This window comes from Coturnix japonica, chromosome 11 (assembly GCF_054131305.1).
Source record: "Coturnix japonica strain WE chromosome 11, WE-NBRP24, whole genome shotgun sequence".
Lineage (NCBI taxonomy): Eukaryota > Metazoa > Chordata > Aves > Galliformes > Phasianidae > Coturnix > Coturnix japonica.
The window spans coordinates 5,627,295-5,647,721 of record NC_140673.1 but is presented as its reverse complement, the minus strand read 5'-3'; the positions used below and the strand labels follow the sequence as shown (position 1 = coordinate 5,647,721).

Here is a 20,427-nt window from a genome sequence, read left to right as displayed (position 1 = left end):
TTTATGCCAACCCAGAGGTGCTTGGGGTAAACCATGTTTTACAAACAGAATTCTAACTTACATCTTTGTAAATCCAGCCAAAAAACGGTGGTAGGATCTGTACAAGTGAGGGTTTGGTATATATCCAGCTCTCTGCTGGGTTAAGGTTGCTCAAGAGCTGAACTTCACACTGAATGCATTTTCTTCCCTTTCTAAATAAGGTGCCTCTTGTTAATTGCCCCAGAGTTGTGTCTTTTCTGACTCTGGACCTAAGCTGCTTTGAGGCAAAACACTTCGTATCTCTATTAGAAATGAAGATTTCATGTTTCTTCCCCAGTACCAACACGGAGTATGTGATTTAAAAGCACTAACAAAAAAACCTCCTGGACAGCCCCAGGTTGTTGTTTGTGTGGGTCCCTTGATGTGCCTGTTACGGATCCTCCCTGGTTGAATTTCACCTGGTGTGATTTTTCTATAGTAGGGAAGTGTGTGGATTGGCTTCATAGTTGAGAGATGCTGAAGCAATTGTGCTCGTTTGCCTGCTATCACAGCTCTCCCAGCTGACCACATTTGAAAGATGAGTTGCACAGATTTTCTCCTAAAAGAATAGCTAAGTAGAAGATCCCGGTGTTGAGGCAGTAAAAGCTGATAGAACAGTATTTCACTACACTCATTTCTGCAGTCAGAAACTCAATGTGATATGCATGCATCTTTCTCTCCCCCCAGAACAAAACAACAGGGGTTCTCACCCTCTGAGATGCTCGAGTCATGGAACATGGTTTCAAAAGCCTGGTGGGTCTCAGCAAAGGAAGGTCGGTCTGGTGGGTTCCACTTCCAACCTGCAGTGTGAGCAAGCAGGGTAAGTCAGTCACGGGTAGGAGGTAATTTGTTATTCTTTCATTAGCACACTTGGAGGATGAGTTTGTGCAACCCCACCAGCTGCTTGTCTCCTGCAGAGGTGCTGTGTAAGGCCTTAGGAGCTGACTACAGATTTCTCCCACCCCTGCCAGGCTTTGTTCCCCAGACTGGAAGAAGATACTCACAGGCTCTCATCAGTTCATAAACCTTTGGAGGGCATCCCTCTGGCTGTTCCATCCGATAGCCCTTTTCCAGCAGATCATACACCTGAGAGAGGTCAATGCCTGGGTATGGTGACATCCCATAGGTAGCAATTTCCCATAACAGCACCCCAAAGGCTGCAAAAGGAGGAAAATAAAACCCTTGGTCATAACGCTGCCCGCATGGTGTGCTGCTCTTACATTTTGGCCTTTGCTGCAGCTAGAGGTAGAACCTCTTTGCTGCAGATCCTTCAGGCCAGCTTAGCTGAAGGCATTAGCAGTTTGTGAAGTTGTGGCCTGGCATGTTCCTCCCTTGTTTCTGCCCAGGCCAGGATACACTTTACTCTCCAGGCTGGCAAGCTATAAACAAAAATGAAACAGAAAGTAACGGTGAAGTGGAGTTTTCTTACCCCACACGTCTGATTTGATGGAAAAGGTGTTATAGGCCAGGCTCTCAGGAGCAGTCCACTTGATTGGGAACTTGGCTCCAGCATGAGCTGTGTAGGTATCTCCAGTCATCAGCCTACTTAAGCCAAAGTCAGCCACCTTCACTACATGGTTTTCTCCAACTAAGCAGTTCCGTGCTGCCAGGTCCCTGTATAAGAAGAAAGCACACGGGGCGTTTAAACACAGCCTTGTGTTTGCAGAGCTTGTCTCTTTCTGCTTCTCAATGCCTTCTTACCCACCTGTGAATGAAGTTCTTCTTCTCCAGGTACTCCATAGCAGAGGATATCTGAGTGGCCATATAGAGCAGCACAACAGCACTCACTTCCTCCCGGTTGCATTCCCGTAAATAGTCCAGCAGGTTCCCATAAGGCATGTACTCTGTCACGATGTAAAAAGGGGGCTCCAGGGTACACACACCTGGCAGTGAGGAGAAGGCATGTGAGTAAAGCTGCTGGTTCTTCCTGAGCTTACCGGTACGCCTGATTTAATTCCCATCTGTTGCAGTTTCTAACAATAAGAGCTTCTCTAAAATCCAGGCCTTTCATCTACAAGACCTGGATCAGTGCAGCCCAGCTTAAAGTTCACTGCTCCTATTTACACATCTGTGATGTGTATGATGAGAAACATGACTACAAAAGCACCACTTTTCCTATATGATATACATACAGGATGTATATTATACATATACATACTATGGATTGTTGCTTGGAGGGTTACAGAATGAAACAGGACCTATTTTGAACACCCATTATTTACTTTCCTTTCCCTAAGAGTGGCCAGCTGGAAGTGGGGACCTGTCAGTGAGCAAGATATCCAGGCTGCAATGTCACCACAGAGTAATATGAAGCGCTGCCATGAATGTTAGCTGGGTAAGGGATCGAAGCAGTGAGGCCTGCTCCTAAAGCAGCATTCTCACACACTGCTCAGATTACTCCTTGCTCCAGTCATTGCAGTTATGTACAAAGAACATATGAGTGGAGGAGGACGACAACAGGACACTCGTGTCAAATCTCTGTGAACTCTCACTGCAGCACTGCTGAGTGTGTCCTCATTATCCACATACAGGAGCAAAAAAGCATCTCTAACGAGAAATTGTTTTAGTCTGAAAGCAGACAGGGCTGGGTGACCACTCCAGCTGTGTCCATGTTTGAAATGGGTACAGAATAGATGACATTAATAGAATCCTTTGCATCCTTCACATTTTTCCTTTCATCCTCAGCTTGGCCTGAAAGCTTTGCTCCCAAAGACAGCAAAAGTCCAGATGGAACTTAACACCGGTAAAGGTTTTAAACCTCTTATTAAGGATATTTGCACTAACCTAATAACTGCACCAGATTTGGGTGCTTGATTTCCTTCATCACAGCAGCTTCTTTCAAGAACTCTTCCACCTCCATGGTATCTTCCTAGACAAACATAGAAGAGAAGATTTGTCCTCATGACCAAGGTCTGCTCAATGCTACATGCTCTAGCTGAATTTTCTTCTACTTATCATCAATGCTGACCAAATTAACGGCACGCAACAATCTGAAAACTCACCTTTAATGTTTTCACAGCAACAGTGAGGTTGTATTTCTTCCAGACACCAACATACACCTCACCGTACTGCCCTCCCCCGAGTTTGTGCTTCATGGTGATGTCAGTCCTCTCCATCTCCCACTTGTCGTGGATGGGGGACACTCCATACACAGTGGGCTTATTGCACTTGGGTGCTGGGTAATGCAGAGTTGTCACCAGCCCATCTGCTACTGTGGAGTGATGGTGCACTAGTTCTGCTAGCGTGCTGAACCGGCTTTCTGCTGTCACGTACACCTGTTGGGAACGAAGCAGGAATCTGATAGGTAAAGGCTGCCGAGAGCTTTCAGTTGTGCTGGAAAATTGATACAGTAAAAACATTCCAACAGATTTGGAAAGAAGAAAGAAAAAACAAGTGATAGAACCAGATGTTAGAGTACTTGTTCTGAGCAAATGGATGCTCCTCTGTGCAGCACCGTGCAGAAGTCCTTACCTTTCCATCGGAGGTGGTGTTGATCCTGTAGTGGTAGACACGTCCCTCGTACCTGAGCGAGATGGACAGCTGCCCTGGGCTGCTCTCGCTCTCACGAACCAGGAAGCTGCCATTGATGAGGCTGCTCAACAGATACTCTGCTGCGCTGCGTGACACCGGCCCGTGATACCACGAGTGCTTCTCCAGGCTGTTCACTGGTGTGATGTAGTTGCTTGGTACCCAGCCCTGCCCATTCTTGGAACGTACCTCACTCCATTCACCATTCTGGTTGTAACCCAGGACTCGCAACTTCTCACCTACGACCCAGGAGGAAAAAAAGCAATGTAAGCACAATGGGATCTACTGGGTCTCATTAGTAGAGACATTCACTACCAGCTGACTAAGCCTCGGTTCGTAGCTAAACAATAATAATCTTGCAGCAGTGACCCAACTAAACTGGGATATGCCGAGTATTTATGAGTAAAGTTTCAGCCAGAACACTGGACTAAGTTATTGCAATGGAAGCGATGAGCTCACAAAGCTTCTTGCAGTCTGCATTTCAGACTAGAAAAGTGTTTTCCCTTTTTCTTGGAAGAACGAGGTTTGCCTCCATCCCAAAGCTTTAATAGTTTATCTGATATACTTGCTAAACAGAAATTGCTCCATGATGTTCTTACTTCTTGATCTGGCTGCAGATGGAAGCTCCTGAATTCTGTCATCACAGATAATGTCAAGGTTCTCCTCTGCCTCACAGAGGTGTCTCACAGTCAGGGAGCTGGAGAGTCCGGATGTACGTGGGCTACATCCTTGGCCAATTACTCCACAGTGTATCAGTACCAGAACTGCCCAGCAGGCGTCTCTCCAACACAAGAGAGACCACAGGCTTGTAATCCCTGCTTACAGAATAATTGCTCACCGCGCTCACTCTTTCCAGTGGAACAACAGAAGCATTCAGCGTTCTATATCTCAGCATACAGCCCATGGCCACTCTGCAACTCAGGGGCTCACCCACCTTTGGTGATGCTGAGCGTGTTGTCACCGCTTGCTACAAAATCATAAAGTGCAACAAAGAGGTTGGGGTCGCTCTCAGTGGCTCCCAGCAGGTTCTCCTTGGAGCTCCACCTGATGGCTTCGTTCAGCGCCTGGGGTTCAACATCGCAACCATAGGGACGGTGCAGGGCCTCTGAAGGAAGAAAAGAAGAGGAAGTTACAGCTAAAACCCGGCACATGGCACAGCAGGGCTCCCACTGCACAATGTGTAGGAGAAATAAAAGATGCTCTTTTGATGTGAAGTAGTGAAGAAAAGCTTTTAAAGTCTGCCACGTTACGTTTTCAACCTTTGTTTCCAAGGCTGAAGGCCAGATGGCAAATTTTGGATTTGAAAGCAGTGTTAGGAATAGAGGTAAAACAGATTGAATTATGATAATAGTCACCGAGTCAGCATTAGTAGGAATGGAGGTGATTTGTGACACGTTTCAAGACTACAAAACTAAAGAAGTGGTAAACTGGCAGGGATTGAGGATTAAGTTAAGGAGGGAAGTAATGCTTCTGAAAGCACAGCTGAGGGATGTTCCTGTCCCACCACTTGCTCCCAGTGCCTCTCATTGAATCTGCTCATGAAACCATCCCAAAACAGACGTGGCCTGTTGCTGAGGGTCTGAGGAGTCAGATGCAGGATGGATTGGAGCAAACTGCTGCAGGACAACACACACACACACACACACACACACACACCAACCCCACCAGGCTCCCACACTGAGCGAGAGCCAGTCTGTGTAGCACATGGGGAGAACAAAGGGCTTGAGAGCAACACAGACGGGAGAGCTGGGAAGTCAGAGAGACAGAACAGGAAGAGGCCTATGCCAAATAACAGGCAAACACGTGCTGAATCTGTGCCACGTGATGGAGCTGGAGCCTGGAAAGCTTCAGTGTAGGGGGTTTCCCAGAACCCATGTTCCATTTTTTTTTAAGCTTTGTTATACGTACATGGGAAAGGAAATGACTGAGGTTGGTTTGTTTGCTCTCAAACACACAGCTAAGTGGCTTCTGCCTTCATTTCTGGTAATCCCACTGCTCAAATAACTGCTTTCCCAGCCATGCCAAAGTGGCAGCCTATCGAGGTTCCTTCAGCAAGAGAAGAAGTGACAGAGCCACAGCCACCAAAGCATGGCTTCGTTTTCTGCAGATGCAGTATTTCTATGCTTCATGTTCTTAACTATCACCTGCAGTTACCAACATCCCAGCCTGTCACATAAAGAGTAATAATGGCTGCTGCTTTCTAGGGCTGGGTCTGTGCACATGCACGTGCAGCTATTACGCATCAGGAACAGCTCAAGTGGCAACAGAAAAGACCAGTGGTTCCCAAATCTGAGCATCCAGTCCCTAATAACCTACGGTGCTCAATACGAGTGGGACCCATGCCATCCTACGTACAAGGATAAGAAAGCTGAGTTCAATACGGTAATCACAGAGCTCAGTAAGGAAGCTGAGACAAATCACACCACAAAGGAAACACCTCACACTGAACAAGCTGTGAGCTCCGGTCACACCAAGGGCGAGGAAGTGAACTGGGAAGTTCTCTCTGACATCAACCCAAAACATAACCACAAATCACGTTATTGCTTTCATTTCCTATACAATTGAAAACTTACATCATCGTTTAGTCTACAAGCGAGGTTATGCTTCAGCCACCTCCTTCCTCTCTATTCCCACAGCACACTTTGCTTCCCTCCGGACATGAACGCTTTCCTATTCAGCCACCACGTCAGGACTTTCTGCCTCCCCCCCCCATGCCACTGAGGCTCCAATTATGGATCTCTTCAGTTCAAGAGCAGCACGAGAGCCCAGCACACACCTCACCTTCAACAGCAGAACCGCACCAGGTGCTGATGCTCGATTGTACCAACAGCATTTTGCTAATCCTGAATAAAAGCTGGCAATCTCAGTCCTGCTCCCACACAAGACAAAGAGCTGAGAGGACCCACACCCTCCTTTAGACCAACAGGGCAGTACAGGAATAGAGCTGTAGTCTCCCTACCTGTGAAGCTCGACCCAGCAGGCTCAGAGCCATCATTGCCAAGGCAGCAGAGCAGCTTGTTGTCTCTGCCATAGCTGCTGGGCTGGAACAGGACCGTGCCCACAATCATGCCGTGCTGCACAGCCAGCAGAAGGCCAAATAACTGCAGCGAGAAGTGCTGGGTCCGCACGTGGAGGTCAATGGGAAAGCAAGGCAGCCTATGGGGTGGAGGAGGAGCAAGGGGCTGCGGTGTTTGGTTAGGAAGGGTGGAGCTTCCCAAAGAGCTCTGAACAAACCAGGGATGGGGAGGAGGGATGGAATGCGAGTGAAGCGATTTTGACGTGAGCAGCAGGAGGAAAACAAACCGTTTCCTTGGAGAAATTCCTTTGTGCCAATGCCAAACAGATCCTGCGTTAAGGGGACCGCCCCATTGATTCATTCTCCCACTCCACATCCAGAGCAGGGGGGCCATTCACATGAACTACGTGGAAGTGATGCAAGTGAAAATACTAAGCCTAGCAGATGTATGAGCACTGAAAGAGAAAACGCTGTTGAACATTACAGAGAGAAACAGAAAGCAGAGGCAACACAGCATGCCCAGGCTGAGCTGCATAGCTGCACACATAGGAAGGTCCAGGTCAGCCCTCTGACAGGGCAGCACCAAACTACCTGTCACAAACCACATCTGCCCTCAGGAGCCCCAGTCCCCCAGCAGTCCATAGGGCTGCCAGCACAACAGGCTCTTTCTAATGCAGAGGAGGAAGGGCTAAAGAAGAAGCAATCACTGTGGCAGTCCCACACCTGGTGGGCCTGCAGAAGGGTATGAAAGGCAACAGGGGAAGGGCAGCAAGTGCTTTGGCCTCTTGTAAAGGGGGGGAAGGTGCTGCAGCTCACCAGCCAAGAGCAGCATTTCTACAGGCAGCAGCTCTGAGGGGAAGGCAGCTGCTTCGTGTGATGAGGGCACGGCTCAGACTGAAGGTAAGAAATGAGCAGTCGGGCTTGTTAGAAGTGTATGTGTTTTGTGTAAGGCTGTGGGTGTGAGAAGTCACTACAGAAAGGATGTAGGCTGTGCAAAGAGTTACTTCCCCCTTTGTGAGCTGTATCATGAGCTTTTCCCTTCTCCACCACCTCTAATGCATGTGGAAATCACAGCCAGACAGAACACATTAGCACACCTACATAGTGTTGGCTTCCAAAGGTTCTCCTGACAACCAAGGGAAATCCTTTCTCCTCCAAAACAAAGCTCTGTGGATCCTGCTGCATGTTACCCAGCAGCTAAAGGTTGAGCTGCCTTTACCTCTGAACCCCCAGGGCACCATTTTCCTGTTTGATTTTCCTTTTGCAGTTTGTTTTCTCTCTCTTGTGTGCTCCAAATGATCTTTATTACGCTGGTGTGTGAAATAGTGCATTTATTAACACACAAAGAATTGCAGAGCAAATAACTGCAGCGAATAAGCTTTTCAGGTGGGTCTGAAATGGTATTTGGAAATGGCAGGCTATGTATTAATTTACTGCTCGGTGAGGATCGGCAGCAATAGTTTAACAAGTGAAATAGTTATTAGCCTGGTCGTTAAAATAGGACAGATGTGTAAGTGGTATCTCTGGAACTAGGAAGGATTAGGAGGAAATGAATCTGAGTTACAAGCACAGCATGGAAATGCAGGCACTGAGTCTGTAGCCTCTCTGAGCTGTGATGGCCAGCAGGTCTGTAGGTGAGCTCAGGGCAGGGCACCAGCATCCCTGCACAGCAGGTGGGTTTGTAAAGGCCTGGTATGTGCACTCAGGCAGAATGAAACCAGGCGTCTTTCTAACTTTGGGATAAGCATCATTTCCTTCACACTGATGTTGCTGGGTAGTTATTCTAGCGTGTAGGCCGTCACTTTGACATCTGCATCCACAGCAAACATCCTGTTCCTATTCCCCTCACAGTAAGAGCACAATGTAAGACACGAATTCTGGTGCACTCAACTTGTTTGACAGAAGCAGCAACCTTTCAGGCAGAGCAGCTCTTCCAGCTCCTCAGGTTATTCCCTGTGGTGCCCTTCAAAGCTGTTTCCTGAGCGTGGTTAACCTTCCTCTGCCCCTTACATCCTCCCTTTTGAGGTATTGCTTTAGTTTTTCCAGCAATGAGAAAATGAAACGTAAGGAAATCTTTGCTGACTGCACTACTTTGAAATGAGCTGTACCAGCAGCTTCTAAAACTTGCTATACCTGGAACTGGCAGGCTATCAGTGCCTCCTAACCAAAGTGCAAGTAGCAACGCACCCTGAAGGGTTTGGTGCTGCCAACATGGCTTGTTCATAGGAAGGAAGAGAGGCAAAGAGCTCCAGGACAGCGTCACCTCAACATTATCACTGAATACCAAGAAGCACATGGTGAGTGTTCTGGGTTTCCCTTCTTTGTTTTGCAAGAGGACGCCTGAACAGAAGGCCACCAAGATCCCCATGCACCCACATCTTTCACTTTATTTCCACTTGGAGTCTCCAAACCAAGTATCAACCCACGCTATTATTTTACCCAGTCTCATTTCTTACCCTTGATGGTAAGACTAAGAGAGTAACAAAGAGGCATTAGTCAGCCTGGACCACAGGAACTGGACCGTCAAGTAATGAATGGTTCCTGGTATAACTGCCATTTTCCATTGCATCACTTCTCATGCTAGGCTTGAGGAGCTTCAACCAGCTTGTTAGAGGGAGGCCTTCTGCATTAATGAAGATGAGGACACAACATTGATAACACAGCAGCGAGAGGGTTTCCTATTTTGCTGACACATTTGGAACAGTATCAATCTCTGCAGTAGCTTTGTTTCTAAAACCAAATCTGAGCACTTCCTACTAAGCAGAAGTACTCCCTCCATCCTAAGGAGCAAACCAATGCTGGCCAGGCCAAGTAGCTGCTGTCTAATAACTCAGTGGCACAGAAGCAGGCCTATGAACTTTCTACCCTAGTAACAGACTTGAGGCCTTACCTCGATGGACCACCTAGACTTTCTGCTGACATGTGTGCAACCATAAAAACCATCATCTGAAAAGGCTTTGGACAGCTCACATATGGCCTTGGTAAAATACAGGCAGCCCAACTCCATGTTATTCCTAGGTGTTCCTCTCCTGCAAGCAAGCAGCCTCTTAATAATGTGGTTTGTTTGAGCTGAGCACAGATCCATAATTAGTCTCTGGGCCTCCCACAGTGGTGTGAGGTTTAAGTACCGTAAACAACCCATTGAATAATGCCAAGAAATACAGCTCCAAGCCAGGCAATTGGGGTGGGCAAGGAATAGGTTTCTATTTATGGTCTCAAGCCGGGAGAGACAGAATGTGGGAGGAGGCATGAGAGTCAGCGACAACATTGCATCATGAGGAGTCTGCATCATAAAAACATGTTGCAAGCCAAGCTGGTGTGCTGCCTTCCCTCAGGTATCAATGCATCTGACACAGGAAAAGGTTAACAACTGATCTCTGGTACTGGAGAGTCCAAAAGCTCTCCACATAGCTCACCTTTTAAGAAGAGATTGATTCTAAACCTGGCAAAGAGCTGCATGAGATGCTCCTCCGCATTCATTTCATGGTGAAAGCAGTGGGTGGTGGCACAGAAGACATGTTTTTGAGCTGGTTTGAGATGGGAAGCCAAGTGAAGGCAATACCTGGTCAGACTGACTGACAGACAGACAGATCGACCTCGGTGGTGTCCGTCAGCACATCTCCTTGCTGTCAGTGACTCTCCCAGCACACCACTGCCCTCAGCATCACCCACTGCAGAACTTCCCTACTTGCAGCTTCTTCCTGGTAAAGAAACATCATTCTGATACAGAATTCAGAATGGAATAAATCAAGCTTAAGCAACACTGGTATCCATAAAGAAGCAGAGAGACCACCAGCTTTAGGTGCTCTATATTACATACCTCCTTCCATTGAGTACAGAGGTGATGATGATGGTCTGATTTTTGTTCCTCTGAATTCTGCCTACAGTAGACTACAACTTGCTCCCACAAGGGAGATGTAGGAAAAGGAGTGCTATGAAGGGACACCAGCAGAGATAACTGGGAAACCACACACATGTAGATCAAAAGACTGTTTAACATTCTTCCTCAAGTCGTGGTGAGTTCCAGTAAAGCTCTCCAGTATAAAGAGTAAGGATTAGGTCACCCAGCCCTACAGGAAAGGTGGGCTGGCCAAACGTTATGACAGCTTACAGCAAGTCATCTAGGTTTATTCAAGCAGCACTCTGGGGGAGAAGCAGCTTAATGTGAATAACACTTCATGGAATTCCTGAGGAGTCATTAATTCTGGCCAGATCAAAGCTGAGATACTATATACTTCTACGCAGATCAAATGGATTGCTATTTACTCATCCAGTGTGAAGACAAGCATTTGAAGTAAGAGTCCTTCTACAAAAAGACTACTTGAAAACCCCTAAGCAAGCCAGAAATACCTACACTGATGTAGCCTGGCTGCTGGAAGGGTCATTTTGCAGATGTAAAGCAGCAACTGATCAGCCCTTGGAGTCAACACGACATACATGTCCAGGCTACTTTCCAAGTGACATAATGACTTCCAATAAGAAGCACTGCAGTGTTAGGATCTCTCCTTACGCTCAGCACCTGGAACAATGATCGCATTGATCTACTCCTCAGCCAGTTTTCTGAGGTTTATTTTTAGCCTTTCCAGTTACAGGGTAAGCTTAGAAGGAGAGAGTAGAGTCTAACTTACCAACCTGCAATCTCAGGAGTCAAAACGTCAATCTGCTACATCAGTCTGAGCTGATGTCAGGAGCTGAGCCCAAGTGGCTGTACTGGTGAGCACCTTGTGCAGCTGGCACTGCTTACCTGCTGAGAGATGTTCGGAGGGTGCAGCTCCCCAGGTGAGCTGATAGAGCTTCAGTTTCCAGTACATGAGTTTAAGTCTTTAATACGATCCCAGAATGCTTGTTAGCGCAGATGAGATTGCTCAGTTCTATCCACCCACTGTGAATATGCAGCAACTGCCAAAGCTACACAGTGCTTCTGGTTTAAACAAAGTTCTCGAGCTAAAAATAAATCATGGGGCTGTCAGCCTCAATTGTCAGCCACCGAGATGCTGCTCAAGCAATTGTCCGCAGCCATTTTCTTCCCATGGATGAAGAAGAGTTTGTAAAATAGTTACTATATATTTAACTCAATACTTATCATCTCACTTCCACGGAATACATGGGCCTCAGAAAATGAGTCAGTGCTTCCTTTTATCCAAGAGATGCCTGTCCTATGTGTGCTCAAAATGGCACGCTGTCCTGACTGCAGCCCTTCACATGGAGCTGAGCCCAAGCTCTCCTGCTCCTTCTCAGCCCCGACCCACTGCTGTGCGGGGCAGTGTGAATAAGCACGGGTGGTGAAGTCAGAGAAACACGTCCATCAACCTAAACTTAGCAACTGGCTGCTATTCCACTTCCCCTTGGCTAAACCCAGCCACTTGTAATTGGCTCTGCTGAGCAGACAAGGGGCTCCATTCAGCAGGGCCGCTCCCAACAGCTGCCAAATAACTGGGGTAACACAAACCCACATGATTCCTACTGGGGGCAGACAGCTTGTCAGTCCCAGGCTGTGCTATACATTTGTTTTTAAGATGGACTAACAGTGGTGTTTAGCCCTCGTGTATCCAGACCTAGTATTAAAAACAAGAATGCACTCACTGAAATTACGCTTCCTGAAGAGTCGTTCTGGAATCAGGAAGAATTAATGCAGCTTCGAAGGGAAAGAGTCCTTCAAAGACAGGAAGGCTGAACAAGTCCTGTACTCTTAATCTAAAAGCAATCAAAGCTGCGAGAAGTCACAGTTAGAATTGCAGGCATATTGGAACTAAAGGAACAACAAAGTCTCCTTACTCAGCTCACCGGTAGCTGCATTCCTCACACTTGTTCATATAGCAAAAACGTGAATGCATTCCAGCAAGACATATAACTGGTGCTTAAGTATGCTGTATGGTTGGCTTTGGTTACCAAATACTGCTATCTTGTGGTGAGAAGACATTGTAAGGGAAAATTGTGAACTGAAAGAGCAGTGCAAGAGTGCACAGTTGGATCTAGGAAGAATAGTGCAGATAATGGGTGACCTGAATATGCCTCCTCTGGCCTCTGGGTGACACCTCTCCCAACGCTTCATTTACTCTGTGAACTATATATATTCTGAGGGAGGAAGGAAGAAGGAAAGGGCCGGGATTTCCCAGTGGGAGGCCAGCACTGCTGCTGCCTCAGCATCCCGTTTCCTCTCGCTCTGCAGAGCAGTGGTTACCCCTACCCAGCACCCACCCATGACCTGAGGCAGAAAATAAGAGCTCAGCTTACTGACCTTCAGCTGTGCTCTGTTTCACAGCAAGGTCTCTGCCAGTCGTTCCCCACAGCTCTGAGGATACATGTAACTGCTGCTTCATTTGGGAGTTGTTTTAGGAGATGTAAATCAAGACCAAGGTGTAGCCGTGCCATCCAGAAGGGAGCCTCACCCAGTGCCCCCACACCTCCTGCTGCCACAGCCCAAGAAAGATTCCTTTAGCATCTTACATTGAGATTATCTTCTAATTTGACAGAGTTCCGCCTCATTCCTTCTTCCTCCCACTCCACAGAAAAGCATTCCCAGTTGTTGCTGGCCCGTGCAGGTTTTCAGGACAGCTGACTGCTTGGGTTACACAGGGCTGCATTGTATCCCTCCAAGAAGCAGCCACACTAAGTGCTTCCTCTGGGATCAGGGCTCGGACCGGGCTGACAGCAGCACACCAGGTGCTGTCTTAAAAGCTGAAATTCCAAAGCAACAGGCAGTGCTGCAACTGCTCCTCTCAAAATCACTCTCCCTCTTGAGCCTCATTGAAGCAAACCTATTCCACATCTAACATCTGAGTGACTAAAGCACCCACAAGGAACACAGCATGCAAATGCAGCAATGAAACACAGAGATTAGAGCCTCACAAACACCCACCAGAGACCCACGTGGGGTCTGATGCTTCTTCCTGCTAGCAAGACCATTCATTTCAACGTGTAGGGTCACACCTCAGGTTCTGGAGCTGGAAAAACTGATTAATGGCAAACATCACATTGCTAAGACCAAATACATCAGAGAGCCCTGAAGAGGACTGAGTAATCCAGGCTGGTACGTCCTTCTATTAGTCACGTCCAATGTGACTGTTCAGTCAAACTTCTCTATTGAGAATTTGGTCTAATTAGAATACAGCCGAATATTACCAGTGTAAGAAGTACGGTCTTAATTACTAGAGAAACAAACAGACCTGTTGATGCAACTGGGATTTGTCTGGGACACAAGGAGGTGAAATAACCAAGGCCTTTGTTTACCCAACTTCACACTGACACCTCATCCCTCCTGAAGGACAAAATCCAAGTCTTCTTTCTTCAAACATTCTTAAGGCGACTCCCAAAAATGAGATGCAGTGAATATTGCAGAGAGGTTAGAAGTAACGGACCTCCTACTACTGGCATTGCTACTGCTGGCCCCGGCAAGGTGAAATTACAACTGACAATGGGTGTATGCTTCATGAGCAGGAATGAGACTGACTCACCCAGCTCAACTATACAGGTTTAATGATGTCACTTCTGAAGACAGGGCTGGGCTTCCTGCATAATGACAGGTGCAATGTAATTATGGAGAAACCAAGTGCTGGCTTTGTTCTTACTACGTGAAGGTGGCTGCTATCATCTAAGTGAAACCCATGAAGTGCAGGTCATTCCTTCAGCTCTGGGTGCCGAGGTCTCACCCACTGCTAACAGGCACTTGGCTCTAATGGAAGCAGTGCAGTATGTAAGGCTGGCAGGCAACACAGGGAAAAGCCAGCACACATGAGGAAGGTACAACTGAGGCAGAGAAAAAGAGGAAGGAGAACTAAAACCACAATGGATTCTATGGGCAATATTTCTGTTTAGTCACACCGCCACAAGAGGTTTGCATTATCCTGACTACTTGAACGGGGCTCTGTAGCCCTTAAGACCGTCAGTAGGGACTTAGGAAAAACTGTGACAACCTGAGCCCTCTGCAGCTGTTGGGATTCATCTCGTGTTAAGATCCATCTATGCAGGGGAAGGTCTAAAGCTAAAACCAAAGTCACTTGCTGGTTGCTACTTGCTTGAAGCTGTGGCAGAGCACAACTCAAACTGGTGTTGGTCATCCATCCCTCCTGAAGCACAGCACTTAGAGCTTTCATTACAAAACCCTTTCAGCACCCAACTAATGAATGATGCTTTGAGTACAAAGCACATAAGACTTCAAAAACAGCTGGTGTACAACACTACTCATGCTTTCTCCATAAAGTCTCCTGTGCTTCCTCATAGTGATGAAGTAGGATTAGAGCAAGTTAAATTCTAGCATCAAAAAAGAGAAGCAAACCTGTCACAGGGTGAAGCACAACACAAAGCCTCTATAGTTGGAAAGGAAGCTGGACCTGTGGAAAGCACACAGTGTTAGTGTATGGTATAGACTTCAAAGTGTTAGCCCTGCAGCACAAACCATCCTGTCTGCTTGTGCCTCATGCCTTATCTCCATAATGAAACACTGCCTTTTATAAACTTACTTATCCTATCAATGGGAAAAACAGATTAAGAAGCAAAGTGCTAAAGAAAATGGGTTTCCTTAACTGCAGAGATTTTTACTTATTTCAATATCCATTCTTTTTAATCTTTAAACAAAGCCAGTTATCTTCATGGGGAGGAAAAAGCATTTCCTTTGATTCCTGCCTGTCTGCATTCCTGGTTCTAGAGCTGGCAGCCCTCATCTGTCCGCCAAGGCAGGGAACAAGGGGACAGACTGCTCCACTGGGAGAGGAGATGGTCAGATAGGAAGATATCATGCTAACAGGATAAGAAGGAAGGGGGCAGGACCTGCTCAGAGCAAGAAAAAGCAGAGTGGAAAAAACAATTATATTTATGCAAGTGATAGGAAAGATAAATACCACAGAAGAAACAAGGGCATGCGTGTTAAACAACACAAAAAGGAAGAGTAATCCCGGGAGGGGTAATCTTCAGTTTGGTTAAATGAAGCACTGCTGTACCAGAGCAGGTGATGCACTGAAGCCTGTTTTCCTATTAACAAACTGAGATGCTGCTGCTGTAATAGCTTTTATGGTTTAAAAACCGACGAGCTCATCTCCCAGTAGGCCAAGGAGGGGGAGCACGGGGAGGCAAATGTGTGATGAAGAGTGCTTCAGTCTTTCTGTAAGAGGAAATAATGGACGGGGGGATGTAACAAAGCCAGATGTTAAGATGTGAAATGCACTTAAGGCCTCAACCTCAGAACAAATTAGGAATGTGCAGGGAAGAAGAAAAGGACAGCTACAGTACAGCAGAGCTCATGCCCTTGCATTTGGGCAGTAATATGAATACCAGAAGTCCTAGTTATATTTTAAAACATGCTTTTATATCTCTTTACCTAAAGTCTGTTTTGTGACCAGTGCATTCCTTTTAATGCGGCCTGTCACTGACCAGCACTAGAGGCAATGACAGCAATGTGACTGCTTGGCTGTGGGCTGCTTCTTAAGGATGAACACACAGGAGTGTCAGGGCTCCCATGAGCGTCTCAACTCTTCAGTGTAACATAGGAATGTTAGGAAACTTTCCTTTTCAGGGCTAACAAGTACCCTGTACAAGGAGAGAAACTAAGTCAAAGCACTGCAGCACCCTCTCGTGGTAGGCTGGAAAACGATTTTCTCCTAAAGCAGCAGCAATTTACCCCTTCTTCCTAATTGTGAACTGCTGGGCACTGCTGGATGTTAGTCTGGCTAGGCTGGACCTGGAAACCAACTTATGTCTTAACCCCAGCCCATGAAATGAGAAAAACATTGCATTTTAGCAGAAACACTACCACAAGGCAGGCAGAGAAAGTCACAGCACTCTGAAGTTGTTGCCCTTAAGAATTTAAGTATATTTAATGATAATGACCTACAAAGAGAAAACAGACAATCTGGCATAGCATTGGATGCTGTTATGACAAAAGCAAGAGCTGAAGCTGCCAGCCATGGGTTTCACTAGGCAGTAATGACAGGGTTATACAAACCACTGTTTGAGCTGCCACCAGTTTTGCACAGCACTCTTAAACCACCCAACGCATCCATGGGAGATAGAAGGAGGAAAAGAGGCTGGCTGCTCCTCTGCACTTCCTATCAGACTCCAGTTACTGCTCTGATACAAACCAAAGCCTCAGCTTCTAACAAGAACAACCAGCTCATTTCATACAGAGCGATGGAAACCTTGATACCAACAGAGCTTCTTGAGAAGACACAATATACCATTTCCTTACTTATTCTAAGGATCTCCCCCAGACAAAGCCTTTTTAATCTGACGTGGTACCTCTGCTTTCTCTGTTTACTCTTGAGATTTTAAAACCAGCCACAAATAACTACTGAGTAAAACCAACAAATATAGTACCGAGTAACAGGCACAGAGCTTATGATTAGTGGGGAAGTATTCTGCTGTGCTTCACTGGGTAATTGGGACAGAGCACAGCTTTCATGCTGCTATCAGTTACAAAAACACTGCTGGTCCCTTCCCAGGCTCTACAACTCTCACTGTCTGAAAAAAAAAATAAAATAATAATAACAAACAGAGAAAAAGATAGAGGAGAAATATCTATCTACTTGGTCAGAAGGCACAGCACGGATTCTGCTGAGCTGCAGTGAGCAGCCCCTTGTTTCTCATGCAGGTTACTGTACAAACCATACAGCTCACCACTGCTTGATGCCAATCCAGCCAGTGAAGAAAGCAGGTCTGAAACTAAACAGGAACTGAGTGCCATCACCAAGTGATCAAAGAAAGGCTCCCAGCAGCTGATCCAGGTCCTGCCTGTACCACAGCCTTCATTCTCTAATAATGGAGAAGATAGTTATAGAAGGGGAACTGCAATTCAGCTCAGAGACAAAGGGTACAGTTTCTCTCCCTCTTGTACTGGACATAAAGAAAGCCTTACAATTAAAGTCGGTGTGTGTAAGAAGCTGCATGAAATGAGCAGCGAGCCCAGCTCGGAGCAGCGTAACCCTGAGCTCTGCTGGACCCAGTCACTTAATGGGGGAAGAAATCCATGCCACAGACCGCTCCAAAAGATCTCGGATGCTATTCACGTGTCTCTGAAGAGTTCAGTTCACTCTTCCCAGATGACATCACTTGTACCAGTTCTTTAAAAGTCTGCAAAAACAAAGACTTCATTTATTCCTGAACAATCATCACAGTCTCACTGATTGGAAAGCTGTGATACATGAGGTCTCCGGACCAGAAATTACACTTTAAAATGATTTCTTTGGAAATCCCCTCAGGGCCTTTTAACTCAATCGTTCCTCCAGACTCCTCCCATCATTTAATACATTTCAGATATACCTTCTGCTCTTTGGTTTTCTAAACAGCAACACAAAATGGATATTCTTATCAGTTGCACAGCCTCCCCCACGTTTCTGAGCTGCAGCAGGAGGACTGAACAGCCTTGTTAACTCTGTGGCACTGCTGGTTAGCAAAATGAAGCCAGGGCAGCACAGGCTTTGAAATAATACTGAGGAAAAAAGAGAAGTTTAAAGCATTATTCCTAAAGCTGAACAGCTGAGATCATATCTCCAGTGTGCAAAAATGAAGCTTTAAGGAAGCTTTCCTTAGGGCACAAGAGTTCTCCATCCCCAGGTGGAGGAGCTCAGGAAAGGAAGGCAAGAACCTGGTGTGGCTGAATTGGGACCTGCTGGTCAAAGTGGAGAGCAGAAAGGAAATGCACAGGCAGTGGAAACAGAGACAGGTACCATGGGATGATTGTAAGGAAGCTGCTAGGGCTGTGTAGGGTTGAGGTCAGAAAGGTCAGTGCCTAACTGAACTTGGGTATGGCAGTAATGCTAAGTCATGGCCTGAAGCAGTGATGGAGCACCTGATGGAAGGCAGGGCCAACCCAGGGGAGCTCAGGTGTTTGCAATGTACCTGAGTGACCAAAGGGATGGAGCCAGGATCCACCCCTGCCCAGCCCTCATTTAAGGGTTGGCAGTGGTGGTAAGAGCATCTTGCTGGAGATTTGTGTCTACTTGAGGCCTTCTGAAGGTAAGCAGATTTTTTTCCTCTTTTGTTTCTGTATGCTCTACTTGAGACAAAGGGAAACAAGAACAGTACAGATGAAAACTCAGTGCTTTGTTATTGGAATTATAACAAGAAGGAAGGAGAAATAGGCCAGGTGTGCACAGGGCCACAAATGCAGAATGTTTGTGGATGAAGACACTGTTATGGGTTTGGGCAGGAGGGTGGGAGGAAAGAAATGGGAAAAACTCAATTGTAGGGAAAACACTGAAATAACCCTTAAAAAACCCAACCCACCACAAAATACAGACACAAAATCAGGCCAGTTCTTGGTGAAGCATTTCTGATCATTGTTGTGTCCCCTTCCCATGATGAAAAGGTAGAGCATTAAAAGGCTGCCTGCATCAAGAGTTAATGTGCACCCAATAAGCAGCCATAGCGGAAGATGCCTGTGTCTTCCTATAAAGACCACAAAGCACGGGAAACTTCCTAAGCAGACACTGGTGATATAACTAAGCTTTGTTGTTGTGGTTTGTAGCGTTACCAACAGGAAGCCTCAATGGTTTTCTAACACTCACTCATTCTACTGAGAACAATCTCTGGGTAATACAGAGATCAGTCTTTAAAATCAAACAATGTATTTCATGACCACAAAGCCAGACAGATGCCAGTGATAATGATGTAACAGTGACAGAAAAAAATCAGGCCCAAGAATTCAACTGTGTTACCAGCTTGGCACAAACTTGTGTTTCTCTGCTGAGGAATGACAGGCTGCTGGTGGTCCAACCAGCCCTGGGGATTGTTTCTTCATCAGTAAATGCTCTTCTGAATGCTGTTAGCAAGGAACCTGAATGCCTATTTGCAGACTGACCTGCAAAACCAATCAAGAACCCATTCACACCACAGCTAGCAAGCCCTGCATCACTCCTGATTACATAGTGCTGTAAGAACAAACCATTTGGCAAGCAGTGGTTCCAGGCCTCAGATTCTGAAGCAGTTATAACCCAGGTGGGGCTTTGCTCTGCTCTCATCCATCCTTGGCTTTCTTGAAACACAAGCAGGTGAAAATGAGTTTGACAAGTCACTGAGCAGCCTTGTCTGTACAGCTTCCAGAATCTTGCACACATATCCCTACCAGAGTGGGCATAAAATGCTGCTATTTGGTTTATATTAGTTGGATTTCTGTGTAGTATCTTAGGAGCGTGAACTAGTCAGCTGTCAGCAGCATTGAGAAGACAGCTAACATGAAGTTGTGACAACTAAGAGGAATGGGCTAGAATAAACCACGCTAACAATTATCTAGCTGTATTTATAAAGTAAGATCTAGAAAGTATGATTGGATCAGAGCAAGGACAGGCTTTGCTGTAGGAACCTGATATGTGCTGAAGCAAGTGGGTCACAGAACAGGTCACTTTTTCAGAATGCCAGTGAAAACATGACTTCAAGCCTGCTGTCCCAGAATCTGTAATTAGCAGCAGGATCTTCCTGCAGACAGCCCTGCTGCAGCGTCACCAGGAGACAGTCCAACCTTCTTTTAATTACAGGAGCTGTCAGTTCAGCTTGATTAAAAAAGATGATTGAAGCCGCTTGTGACAACTTACTTTTGTGCCCAATAGCTCACAGAGCCACTCGCCACTGATTTGTTCACTTGGCTGTGTCCTTATTACGAGGGGGAAAAACATACACATTTTTAATGTGCCAAACATTGCACTTACAAGCAATAGTTTGTGAAATATTGCTAGAACAACTTGTACCGCGCCATCTGCTGCATGCGGAGAGCTGAGAAACCACAGATCTGCTTTTTGAGATAGTTCTGATCACTGTGTTTGTCAGCAACTTCATTTCAGCCTCACCTTCAGCTGTGTATGTGAACAGTACCTGAGAAATACATGTAATGTACGTCAGGAATTGAAATGGATCTGTGCTCTGTATCACTCTGTCCCTTC

The 20,427-nt window shown here is 46.3% G+C and overlaps 2 protein-coding genes across 4 annotated transcripts in view; one reads left to right on the top strand and one right to left on the bottom strand.

Annotated features, from left to right (window-relative positions):
- ABL2 (ABL proto-oncogene 2, non-receptor tyrosine kinase) overlaps nt 1-20,427 on the bottom strand; it is a 30,464-nt gene that overhangs the window by 6,791 nt on the left and 3,246 nt on the right. Inside the window, exons 1-9 of one of the 3 annotated variants that reach the window (XM_085512091.1) lie at nt 11,307-13,812; nt 4,481-4,651; nt 3,490-3,785; nt 3,021-3,293; nt 2,803-2,887; nt 1,724-1,901; nt 1,448-1,632; nt 1,023-1,175; nt 729-818 (exon numbers count right to left, since the gene is read on the bottom strand). In XM_085512091.1, the coding sequence (XP_085368217.1) occupies nt 729-818; nt 1,023-1,175; nt 1,448-1,632; nt 1,724-1,901; nt 2,803-2,887; nt 3,021-3,293; nt 3,490-3,785; nt 4,481-4,651; nt 11,307-11,373 (1,498 nt within the window). In that variant the 5' untranslated portion in view covers nt 11,374-13,812. Of the gene's footprint in view, nt 1-728; nt 819-1,022; nt 1,176-1,447; nt 1,633-1,723; nt 1,902-2,802; nt 2,888-3,020; nt 3,294-3,489; nt 3,786-4,480; nt 4,652-6,505; nt 6,957-11,306; nt 13,813-20,427 lie in introns of those variants that run through there. The other 2 variants (XM_015869680.3, XM_015869684.3) reach the window with 2 other exon arrangements.
- The window catches only part of SOAT1 (sterol O-acyltransferase 1), a 43,928-nt gene continuing 30,855 nt past the window's right edge, over nt 7,355-20,427 (top strand). Inside the window, exon 1 of the mRNA XM_085512099.1 lies at nt 7,355-7,462. The gene's annotated coding sequence lies outside the window, so the exon portion shown is untranslated. The remainder of the gene's footprint in view (nt 7,463-20,427) is intronic.